This window comes from Poecilia formosa, unplaced genomic scaffold (assembly GCF_000485575.1).
Source record: "Poecilia formosa unplaced genomic scaffold, Poecilia_formosa-5.1.2 Scaffold485, whole genome shotgun sequence".
Classification (NCBI taxonomy): Eukaryota; Metazoa; Chordata; class Actinopteri; order Cyprinodontiformes; family Poeciliidae; genus Poecilia; species Poecilia formosa.
Genome location: NW_006800424.1, coordinates 176652 through 189348, shown reverse-complemented (window position 1 = coordinate 189348; position 12697 = coordinate 176652). Strand labels below are relative to the sequence as shown.

Here is a 12697-nt window from a genome sequence, read left to right as displayed (position 1 = left end):
GCTCTATGGCATGACTTTTTTTTTTTTGGGGAAAAAATATTTTCTGGCATTCTTTGGGAGCTTGTTGGTTCCTAATTACATATCAATCATAAAATCGGACCCCGACACCTCCCGGAACCGGATTTGGGTTTGTTGCCTCAGGGCAACATTTTGCTACAAGGGGTCTAAAACGCCAAGTTTTCTACAGTGATTATGAGAAATTAAATACAAATCAAACAAAAACTATATTCATAAAAAAACCTTTTTTGACAAAAATAAATCAGACATGTTCCAACTCACCAAATATAAAATAAACGACTAACTTTCATTAATGAATGGTACATTTGCACAAATTACTAAAACGAGCATTTGTGTGTTTGTACATGGGTATGTTTGGCAGAGTTAGAATCACTAAGGATGTTGAAAACAGTCTTTTTCCCTATTACATGTTAAACGTCAGGAAGGAATTGCTTGCTGATGTGAAAAAAAGTGTGCATCACATTTTTGGCACTTGATTATTGGCGTACCAGGGAATCACCATCTGTTTATCTGATTATCTATGGGTTGTAGCGACCAGATTCACATCAGTGACAGGACTTAGGGCTGCAGGTTCCCTTTTATAAGAGTTTGTAGTTCTGATTTTTTTGGTAGAATTTGAGCCAAGCAAAGGACAACATTTCCACCAGCTCCCATATCTGGTAGATTTGGTGGTGGTACGGCTCACCCTGTGTATATTTTCAAGTTGTAAGGAACACCATCTGCACCAGCCATATGAAGTACCCTGCAGACCCGTATATTTGGGTTTAGCAGGTATTGCTTCAGTCTTTGCCTACCTTGGAATGGGGCCATTTGTTCATTGATGACCAGCTCTTCACCCTTTGGGACTGAAGTCAGTTTTGAAGATAAACAAACAATGAAATAATGGTTGTACAGTGTTTTCATTGGGAATGACCCCAGCTTATGAACCATGCACATTTTGTCCATGAAATGATCTTGCATCCATCTCCTGTTGCTGTTAATCAATAATAAATTAAAAAATTGGCTTTGATAATCATTTTGTAATCAACTGCATATCATCGCATTAGAATAATATATAAAAAAGCCCTAACTGCGCAATGTTGCCCTGAGGCAACAAACAAAAAAACACAGTTTTAGCATATAAATTATTTAAAAAATTGTCTTGAAATGATCTATAATGCTTCTTTACATACTCACAGATATTAAAATATTTTTCGTTAGAGTGACCCAAATTTAAACATGAAGAAAAGTGATGTATAACTTACAAGTAGGAGGCAAGGTGTAGCATGCACCTCCACTTCATAAAAAGGACTGCTCCTCTTCTAAGTAAAAGGTCACATGAACCTCAATACCTTTTTTATTTGGACAAAAATGTCTGGAGGCATTTTAAATCATTCCCCCCAAAAAAATAAAATAAAGGAGCAACGTGAGGTACAGAAATGTGGTTTGTTGACCGAGGGCAATGCCATGCCATAGAGGGTTTTAATTCACAAAACGACATTATGTACCTGAAAAAAAATATTATGTGGGCAAAAAATCCTGTAAAGCACATATGTGCAACCTCAGTTAAAATTGGTCTTATAGGTGTCCCTGTATCATCCTGAAGTGAGAGAAGTACCTGGTAAGGTATTGTTTATGTAATCTGAAAGATTTTTTTGCATGTCAAATGTCAGCAATTTTGATTGAGGTAGCACATATGTGGTTTACAGAATTTTTTGCCAACATAATATGTTTTAATTTATTTTCAGATACATGATTTTCTTTAGCAAATCAATTAACACAAAGTTTTACATTTTTAAAGCCGCAGGAGAGAAACATTAATCAAACATAAACCGGAGGTCTGCTTTTATTTTGAAAAGCCTGCCTGGGGTCCAATCAGAAACTGAAATTTTAAGTTACAGCTACTCTCCTCCTTCTCCTCAGACGCTGCACAGACTTTTTTAGAAACTCTTCTCGGCTGTAATGGTAAAGTGTCTCCTTTCAGCGCTGAAATTTAATAAAATAAGTAAAGTCTGAATGCTTTTCTTGGCTGATTTTATGCTCCGTGTGTCAATACAAATTATGATTCATCAATTGAGATTGTCATTCTCAACACTGTGAATGTAAGAGAGTTTGATAACGAATGTGAGAGGGTTTGATAGCGAATGTGAGAGGGTTTGATAGCCAATGTGAGAGGGTTTGATAGCCAATGTGAGAGGGTTTGATAGCCAATGTGAGAGGGTTTGATAGTACGTGTAAGAGAGTTTGATAGTGAATGTGAGAGAGTTTGATAGTTTGTCAGTATGTGTAAGAGAGTTTGATAGTAAATGTATGAGAGTTTGATAGTACGTGTAAGAGTTTGTAGGTTTTGGCCCTTGGGGCCTCTCATAGACCACAGCTCTCGCTTAGCCGCTGTGGAAAAGGCAGTGGAGCGTCTTCTGCTGAAAGTTGATGATTTGGAGAACCGCAGTCGCCGCAGAAATCTAAAAATCATTAATCTCCCAGAGGTGACGGAGGGCACTACCTCCCTGGTGGATTTTCTCCAGTCAACTCTTCCAGCTCTGGATGGCCTTTCTTCCAATTTCCCTTCGCTGGAGATCGAGCGGGCCCATCGAGCCTTGGCCGCCGTTCCTGACCCGGGCAAACCCCCGAGGAGTGTACTGGTTCGGTTCTTAAGATTTTCAAAGCGGGAGGCTGTGCTCAGAGCTGCTTTGAAGAAACGTGATATTCGACATGGCGGCTCCCAGTTGCGTTTCTACCCCGATTTGTCCTCTGAAGTCCTGCGTAAGCGACGAGAGTTTGACGCTGTGGGGAGAGCGCAGGCTCGGCTTAACAAGTATCGTGGATTCGCTTACCCTGCTCGCCTCCGGTGTTTGCATGAGGGTCAGATTCACCTGACACTCCGGAGTCAGCTGCTTTGTTTTTGGACTCTATTAAGTGCGGTAAATCTTTCGCTCTCCATTGTTGTTGTTTTTGTTCTTGATGACGCTGTAGAGAGTCGGACAGGTCACAGAGTCCTCTCTGACGGTTTCATCCCCTTCACGCAAAGTTCTGGACCATGAAAGCGTGACTACACGAAGAACAATTTCATTTCGTATACTTTAGGGTGTCTTGAACTATATTATCGTATCTATTCTCTCTTCTACGAGAGAGAATGGATGCGAATATAAGCAAGGCAATGCATGCTAATATTGGACTTTTATTCGCTTATTCATGTAGCAATATTATTTCACTTTGTTACCAATATTTTTATATTTTTGTTTACATTTTATTTTCCAATTTTCTGTGGAGAGAGGACTGTAGGTGTGTAGGTGGTGTTCAACAGTGGCATAAAAAGTGGGTATGCAGCGCACACAATGCTGGGGGCGAGGGGGTTGTTGGGGGAGCGAGCATATGTTTTCTATGCCGACGTTCCTTCCTTGGGGGGGGGGGGGATTTATGTTTTCGAATCCACCTGAATAATGTGCAGTTGCGCCACTGGTGTTCAATATTCATCCTGGGGCACTGATGCGGTTTTTGGGTATCCTGTTTGTTTCTGTGATCACACTGTTTAGATACAGTATTGTGAAGTTATACTTAGGTTTTATGGTGACTTCTTTTGGGATGTTTCTTTCCTGCCATTTGGGGGCAGGATATGGGAGGGTATGTGCTGCTTGTCAAAGGGTTTTCTTTTGCCTTTTCTTTAGTCGCTCCACAATAATCTTGGTTTTCTCCTCTTCATGTCTCTTTTTGGTCTCAGTATTTCATTCATCTCCCTCCAACATCATTCATAGTACCTTAAGCCAGTATGCCTCGACCACTTAATCTCATTTCCTGGAATGTCCAGGGTTTAGGCCATGTAATCAAGAGGAAGAAATTTTTGACTTTTTTAAAGAAGCAAGAAGTAGGCCTGTCGTGATAAACGATAAATCAATTAATCAAACAATAAATTAAACCTATCGACCTCATTTTAATTATCAGCTTTACGTCTCTTCCTGCCTTTTTTCTTTCTCTTGATGACACTGAATGAAAAAAGGCTCAGCTCTGGTGCTCTCCACTGACCCTCCCTTCCTCATTTTCTTAGTGTAATATGTCCAGCTCACACTACACGAGTTGTCGCCCACTGTTGGCCCATTTTCAAAACCTGAGAGACACATTAGCTGACAGAAATCCTAGGTATAACGATTCGATCGGGTTCATCGTGCTGTGTGGCGTCCAGCCACATGGGCACAAAATAATGGCTACAAGTCCAGTTAAATAATTTTAAAATCAGGCATTAATCAATGCTTTACTAGAAACTACCTGTGATGCATGTGACTATGGGTTCAATTGCCCTTTCAGACCATGCCCCTATTTATTTATAATATGGATCTACACTTAATACTGTGAGGACTCCCATCTGGAGATTTAATACCTCGTTCTTGAATAGCAACTATTTTTGTACCTTTGTTAGGAATAATCTTTCACAGTACTGGTCTGATAATGAATCTTCTCCAGTTTCTTCTGCCATGATTTGGGATGCGGCCAAGACCACCTTACAAGGACAGCTAATTTCCTATGGCTCTTTTCAGAAAAGAGTTTTGGAGGAAAACAGAAAAAAACTAGAGAATGAGGTGTCTAGGTTGGAGCATATACATAAACAATTTCCTACATCAGGGAATCTGAAGGCATTAGTTGTTGCTAGGACCAAGCTAAATATGGACTATACTCGCCATGCCCGCTGTTACTCTATACTAAGTAGAAATATTGTGAGTTCGGTAACAAGTCAAGCCATCTGCTTGCCTATCAATTAAAGAACCAAATCAATGATCGCTCTATTAATATGATAACATGCAACGGGGATGTTACCTGTGTTCCGTCTGCTATTAACACTTTCAAAGACTTTTATAAATCCCTTTACACGGCTGATAAAATCGAATCAGACACTGGTTCCTATTTAGATGGTGTTCTTTTGCCCTCAATTTCAGAAGAGGCTCGCTCTGCCCTTGATGCTGCTTTTACACCTGAGGAGGTCTGGGTGGCAATCCAGTCGATGCCGAATGGAAAGTGCCCTGGTCCAGATGGATTTCCACTGGAATTTTTAAGAAGTTCTGGCCCGAGATCCATCCCATCTTTTTACTTGCTATAAACAATATCTTAGCAGGAGGTGTTCCTCCGTCCTGGAATTTTGCCTCCATCAGTTTATTGTTGAAGAAAGATAAAAATCCCTTAGATTGCACATCCTATAGACCTATCAGTCTCCTTGATGTTGGTTCAAAATTGTTGCGAAGGTGTTGGCATGGAGACTAGAAAAAATTCTTCTGAAGATAATAAATCACAACCAGACAGGTTTTGTGAAATCTAGATATGGAACAGACAACGTGCGTCATGCACTGAATGTCATTCATTATCTTAATCATCATAAAGACCCTCCTCTGATCATTTCTCTCGATGCAGAAAAGGCCTTCGATCGGGTAGAATAGCCCTTTTTATTCTTAGTTCTACAGAAATTTGTCATGGGCCTTAATTTTATTAACATGATTAAAGCCTTCTATTTCAATCCAGTAGCCATGGTAAATACTAATGGTTTGCTGTCTGATGGTTTTTCTGTACAGAAGGGTTGTAGACAGGGGTGCCCCTTGTCACCTTTGTTATTTACGCTGTTCATTGAACCTTTAGCTGAGACTATTAGATCTAACCCAGACATATCTGGAATTAGGATAGGTGAAGATCACCATGTGATCTCTCTTTTTGCAGATGATATCCTTTTATAATTGAAAAACCCAGATAAATCAATCCCGGCTGTACTTAGTTCCATAGATGAATTTGGCGCTCTTTCGGGTTATAAGATTAATTTAGGCAAGTCTGTCACTTCTCCTCTCAATATCCCTCAAGATATGGTATTTTTCATACGTCTAAAAGAGGTTTCAAGCACTTGGGCATCTTTATCACCCCTGATCTGTAAGACTTATTCTCATCAAACTACTCCCCCCTAGTTCAGAACATTAAGAATGATCTGTCGAAATGGTCCACTTTTCCTATATCACTTCTTATTAGGGTTAATACAATAAAAATGAATATTCTCCCTCACTTAAACAACCTGTTTCAAAATCTTCCTTGCTACTTGTCCCTCACATTCTTAGGGTTTGTCTACCCAACATGCAGCTCTATTACTGGTCTGCCCAGCTTAAAATTATGTCAGACTGGTTTTCTAGTAGAGACAACCGTTTATGGCTGGGCCTTGAATCTTTATCATGCTGTCCTAGAAGGTTAAGCTCTCTCCCTTTTATCAATAATTTAGATTAATTGGATTCATTGAAGGAAAACATGGTAGTTTACAGTACTTTGTTAGCTTGGCAAGACATAAGGAAATACTTGAATATTCCTCCCTTTATCTCAATTCGATCTCCCCTGACTTTAAACCCGGACTTGCCAACTTCTATTAGAAGTATTGGCCTATTGAACTGGTCCTCTTCTGGTCTGACTAATTTCTCTGATCTGCTGATTTCTGGTTCCATTAAATCATTTAATCAAATCAGGGACATTAGCAACATCCCTCAGAGATTTTTATAAATACCTTCAAATTCGCCATTTTATGGAGTCATTGTTTAGGTCCAATGCATTCTGTAGGAAACTGACGGATTTAGAAAATACTCTGATTTCAACCAAATCTCCCAAGGGCCTGATTTCCAAGTTCTATGCATCCTTACTCAGCTTCAAACCATCAAGCTTTGACTGTAAAGCGGCTGTGAGAACGTGATCTGCAGGTGAAATTCAGTCCTATAGATTGGCTCAAGATTTGCAATGGAACCTCTCTTTCCTCAATGTACTTCTATTTCTATACATGAACAAAATTTCAAAATCTTCAATAGATCCTACTATACCCCTGTTCGTCTCCAGAGAATGTTCCCCGACCGTTCCAATCTGTGCTGCAAATGTTTGAGGCATAGAGGTACATTTTTCCATCTATTCTGGTCATGCGAGTTATTATTGACCTTTTGGAGGGACGTCCATTCTGTGACTGAAAAGGTTTTGGGTGTTTGCTTTTCCTTGTCCCCTATGTTTTACCTTCTAAATGTATCCCCTAACCATTTGAATGCACATTCTAAATCTTTGCTTACAATTCTCTGTTTTCTTGCTAAGAAGTGTATTTTGTTACAATGAACTTCACCAAATATGTGGCTCACACAGATTTCTGTCATCCTTCCTTTGGAAAAGCTGACCCATGATCTTAATCACAAATCAGACACATTTTCGACACTTTGGGGTCGTCTTGAGTCCTTTCTGCTTGGTCCCTAGGATTTTAGTATTTTACAGCTCTATTTTTTTCTCGCCTGTTTTTTTTTTGTTTTGTTTTGTTGCGTTTTGTTTTTTCCTCTTCTCTCTTGATGAGAAGTCTGGATTGTTTTATGTATATTTTGCATGTTGTCTGAGATTGTTGCAAGTGGGAAGAGATTTCAATGAGATAAAACTAATATTAAAAATTTAAGCAATTTATTTGCTGTATTGTATGCGGACTGTTGCAGGTAAAATTCACTAGCAGTAAATATTGTGCTAGTATCAGTATTGGACCAAAGAAAGCAAGGCAGTTGCAAGTCTTTAAAATTATGATGCTTTTGATGGATCAGATAGACTCAAGAAACTGTAAGAGTAGTTGCGCGAAGGGGGTTTGGGGGGGAGGCAATATTCCTGTCAGCGCCCCTGGGCCTGACTAAAATCACCACTTATTGCAATAAATGCATTGGGGTGTTGTGTCTGTATCTTGGCAACAACAGAACATGCATTATCAGCAACAGCTGAAGGTGGGATGTAAACAGCTGCCAAAATAACACTTGTGAATTCTTTTGGTAAATAATATGGATGGGAACTTAATGGCAAGAGTTCAATGTCTGGACTGCAGAGACGAGGCTTCACAGTAACATGTCCTGGATGACACAAGCACTGCTAATCCACCTCTTTTCTTTTCCTGCTGCTCTTTAAATCCGTCTGCTCGTATAGTCGTATATAGCCACGACTATATACGACTGGCAGAGGGATGCTGGAGTTGGGGATATAATCCTACACGTGTCAATAAAAGATATTATACTGCATTCTTTCTGAGTTTTTGTCAGGGTTACATGTTATTATGGGTGGAAGAGATGGTTTGAACTTCCTCCTCTCTGCTCCCCACCACGCTTCCTGTTCAACTCCTCTGAGATTTCTGGCTTCAGTTGTGGAATTATTTCAGCTTTTCCAATGTTAACCAATTGCTGTAAGCCAGTGTTTTTCAACCACTGTGCCGCGGCACACTAGTGTACCTGATCGTCAGATGTACCGTGGAAATTATCCAATTTCACCTACCGTATTTTCCGGACTATAAGCTGCTACTTTTTCCCTACACTTTGAACATGCGGCTTTTCTGTGGATTTTTCTTCAACCACCAGGGGGCTCTTTAGCAGGAAGTGAATCATTGGAAGTCAAAATTGGAAATCAAAGAAGAATGCGCTAATTTTCATTTAGAACAAGCACATGCTAGCAGCAGGCACGACGGAGAAATGTTTTCAGACTCGTATGATGCAGCTTCTAAGTTGAGGAGTATCGATCTGGCAGTAGAGGAGGGACATAAAGCCGATGCACAACTCAGCGTGAACAAAACCGGATTTGGAGACGGAGAACTGCGGTCCTTAATGTATCCAGCAGTTATTAGTACGCAGCCCTCTGCTGGGTCCTTATGGGAAAGCGAGAGCGGCAGAGATACCAGCGGCCTGTAGCCCGGTGCAGCTTATGTATGCAAGTTTCCAGAGCGGGGGGAGGGTTCAAAAAATTTGAAGGTACGGTTTATAGTATGGTGCGCTCATAGTCCGTACAGTACGGTAATTGGTCTTAAAAGATTTTTTGAAAACGAATTAATTATCTGCAAATAATGTAGTGTTGTGGCACTGTTCAGGTGTATTTTTGAAGTGGACATGTTAAGTTCAGTTTGAAATAAGAAATGTAAAATATGATAAAAATAAATTTTTATGTTTATTTGATTCCTATTCAAGGCACTTTGATAAGAATGACTATTGTAATATAGGCGACTACAGAGTATCTTTGTTTACATTTTTGGTTGGTGGTGTGCCTCGTGATTTTTTCAATTAAAACAATGTACTTTGGCTCAAAAAAGGTGCTGTAAGCCACCCTGTTGTTATGGTTACGCATCATAACAAAATAGCAAAGTATAAAAATGACTGGCAAAAATCAGCCCAGCTACACCGCATCCAAATCAAGAACAGTTGTCTAAAAAAAGCAATTTTCCCCCAAGAAAATTTTCTGACATTTGTCAGAAATGAAAGTTTGAAAAAGATCTCAGTGAAAGTACAGAGCTACTCCAACGTGCCACCCTGAGCAGCGCAATACTAGAAATATGTCAAGCAATTTCTGAAATTCTTTAGTTTGGTTTTTACCCGGGTGAACAGCTCTACACTGTAACCTGGAGAGGTTCATGATATTCCAGATACTGGTTGGTTAAAACTCACCTTCTGGCTGAGAGAGCAGGGCAGCTGCAGGAGAACCAGAAACAAGCAGCTGAGAGAAGCTCCTCCAAAGTAACAGAAAATCAGCCTCATGATGACTGGAACAGGACAATATCAGGACAGTGAGCCTAGAGACACATGAAATACGTTGGACTGTTCCCACGTTGTTTTAATGTTGGCAGAAAGCTGACAGTGGGAGTTAGTTCGGCTTTCAGCTCCTTGTGCTGGACCAACCTGGAAAGACTCGAGGCTCCACGGTGGGTTCCTACCCAGGCTGGCCTCGTAAGCAGCTCTCTCGAACACCGACTAGAAAAATGTGACGCAGATGTTACTCTGAACTCACCTGCTGAACAGAGTCGCGTATTATCAAACTGTCACCACGTAAACATCAACACAGCTGTCTCACATTCACCGGAATGATTCCAGTGCTCTCATTGGTCCACGTAGTTAAAACGCATCCCCTCTTCAGTTGTTCAGCAGTAAAGCTACTTAATGGTGCCCTCTGCCGGCTTGGAGCGTTATTTCAGCAAATAAAAATGTCAGGAGGTGCGCCGGGTGGCTTTACCATCTCGGTCTCGGGCCATTCCTTAAGGGTGGACTGGGACAATGTTCCAGAACGGGAACTGGAAGCTAAATGTAATTCACTTTAATTCAGGTCAGATTGTTGCTCCTGTTGTCCCTGTATACATTAACTGTGTACCTGACCTTCAGCATCACATGAGACTTGAGACGACAAAACTCTCAATTTATTGTAATAATACAGAGGATGATTTCCAAATTTTTCTGTTGTCAGGTTATCATTGCACAAAGCCAAAGAAACAGAACAACAGACATTTATTTTTCTGATCTAAATCTAAAGAATTTAGGAGAAAGTAGCATAAGTTCTTTGTTAATGGTAGCTTCAGTTTCTTTGAATCACAATAAAGAAAACAGAAGTAAGTTAATTTCAGTTCATTATCAACTGATTTAAACAGGATCATTTTCCTAAAATAACTGCCCAAGTCATTTTTTGCCAAAAGATTATTTAGGCAAAAATATATATATATATAAAAAATCACTTTTGGCAAAAAAAAAAAAAAAAAAAAAAAAAAGACTTAGGCCATTATTTTAGGAAGGTGACGATTTGAACTATCCTCAAAGTTCAGGCCCGTACCAGCAAGGCAACTTCAGTGATCAACTATTGATAAAAACAAGAGCAAACACTGAATCATTCCAGAAGCTTACAGATGGCTACAAAAAGTGTGTAGCTTCTCTTGCTGAGATCTATTTAAGAAAATCTAGTTCATTTAGAAATTAATTATCATGATGTCTGGATGTCAAGTTTTCAAAGTCAGTAAAAGTGGAAAAAAGATTTTATAAATATCTAACAGTTCCATTTTGTTATAATAGAGCCAAAGGAGTTCCATGTTTCCAGGAAGGAGAGATGCAAGTTAAGTGTTAACACCTGCCACAATGCTAGAAGTTGTAATTTTTTTAATATGTAAACACAGAGCTAACAGATGTGCAGTAAAGTTCTGGAAAACATGGTTATAACTTAGGAACAGAAATATCAAACATTTTAGAGCCTCCCCAGAGTTCCACTATTACCACACACACACACACACAACACACACACACCCATGTTTAATGGGGTGATGGAGACCTCTACTGCTGGGCGCACTGGTTTTCCATGGTGTTATTAGAAGTGACGTAGATCACCTCTGTTTTTGGTTTCTTTCTCCTCACTTCCTGGTTGTTGTGCTGATTGTTCTTTGTCTCTTCCTTCGGGTCAGACACAGGCCAGCTGAGGGTCAACCATAAAAAACACAGAAATATTATTAGTTACTCAGCAGGACAATGTTTGCAGCATGGTGTGTTTGGTTTAATGTGTGTATTATGTGGAGGGTGGGAGGCGGGGCTCAGAATCATCACCACCCCTTACAGGTGCCATTTTTATTAATTTACATTTCTGTGAGCAAATACATCTATTTGTCTTAGTTGTGGGATCTGACCAAAATTTTAATTGAATTAATTGCAGGTGTGTTTTCTGCTGGGTAAAACACCAAAGGGATCCTTTAGATGTATTTTATGAACTGCAGTCTTTCTCTGGTTTATATAAACTATAATGTCGCAAGAATTTACCTAAGACAGGATGAAAAAAAACAAAAAAAAAACAAAAAAACAGATCCAGACTGGAAATATGTAATGCCCCTTTTCCACCGACTCTACTTCAACAACCCGGCTCAGCACGGCACGGCTCTGTTTCGGAGTGACCGCGTTTCCACCGGCCCACTTGGCTCTGTTGCAGGGTACCGCCTCCTGGTGGCTGGGGGGTGTAGCGCCCCGCCTCCAAGAGCTACGTGCTGTGCTTCGTTACATGCGACCTAACGCGAGTTGTTGTTTTTCTGATACAAAAGAAGAAGAGAAAGCTGAGCTATTTTTTGAAAGCCTGATTGCGATTTTTCTGAGACTAAAAGAAAATGTGACAGTGGGAGGAAAGCTGCGATGTGGTGAGGAGGAGCTGATCTCCGCCTTGCAGCGGGAGGAAAGCAGGTGGCTCAGGTGGCTCAGACGGTTCAGGTAAGCTAACGATGATTTTTGTATTAAACTACGATAAAACTTGTAATAGTGCCGAATATACATGAGCTAATGTCAGTCAGGGTGTTGCAAATAACTTACAAATATCAGAATTAATTCATCATATATTTCAATGTGTTTTCATGTTGGTAAACTGCCGCCGCAGACCATCGTGGTTCTTCGTGCAGCCTTTGGGTTGTAGGATCTCATCAGTGTCCGTCTTCCTGACTGTTGGTCGGTGTTTACCTTAAGGATGTCCAGAGACCTTCACCTTTCTGAAGCAGGAATCACATGAGCTCAATATGCTGATGAAACATTTCTAATAAAAAAATGTGTCTGTTGTTTTTAACTTCTCAATATGTTTAATTATGATTCACCTGATGTCCAAGGTATACTGAGATAAAATAAATCCATATTCCTTCCAATCTGACTGGTTCTAGTTCCATGTTTTCACATTTTGGACACTAAGAATTTAAAGTTTAAACTCAGTCTTATTTATCACTAATTAAGGTTACAGGTTTTGGAGACATTTTCTCCCTTTCTTACATTGAAGATTCTGCAGGAAGACAGATAAACAGTGAGTGGATAGAATGATGATGTATAAACTAGAAACTAACATGATTTGTATTTTGGGCTCTTGTTAATGCAAAACCTGATAATAATGCCAAAATGTTTGGTTTGCTGAATAGCGTATTCAGTTTTGGATGGCTTCA

At 39.9% G+C, this 12697-nt stretch overlaps 2 protein-coding genes across 5 annotated transcripts in view; both read right to left on the bottom strand.

Moving 5' to 3' along the window:
- The window catches only part of LOC103156532 (nucleotide exchange factor SIL1-like), a 17049-nt gene extending 7189 nt beyond the window's left edge, over positions 1-9860 (bottom strand). Inside the window, exons 1-2 of one of the 3 annotated variants that reach the window (XM_016664434.1) lie at positions 9772-9860; positions 9432-9556 (exon numbers count right to left, since the gene is read on the bottom strand). In XM_016664434.1, coding sequence (XP_016519920.1) covers positions 9432-9521 — 90 coding nt within the window. In that variant the 5' untranslated portion in view covers positions 9522-9556; positions 9772-9860. Of the gene's footprint in view, positions 1-9431; positions 9557-9662 lie in introns of all 3 variants that reach the window. The other 2 variants (XM_007578620.2, XM_007578621.2) reach the window with 2 other exon arrangements.
- Positions 9861-10858: 998 nt separating this feature from the next.
- Positions 10859-12697, bottom strand: part of spdl1 (spindle apparatus coiled-coil protein 1) — a 12592-nt gene continuing 10753 nt past the window's right edge. For both annotated transcript variants that reach the window (XM_016664433.1, XM_007578619.2), the window contains exon 14: positions 10859-11211. In XM_016664433.1, coding sequence (XP_016519919.1) covers positions 11073-11211 — 139 coding nt within the window. In that variant the 3' untranslated portion in view covers positions 10859-11072. The remainder of the gene's footprint in view (positions 11212-12697) is intronic.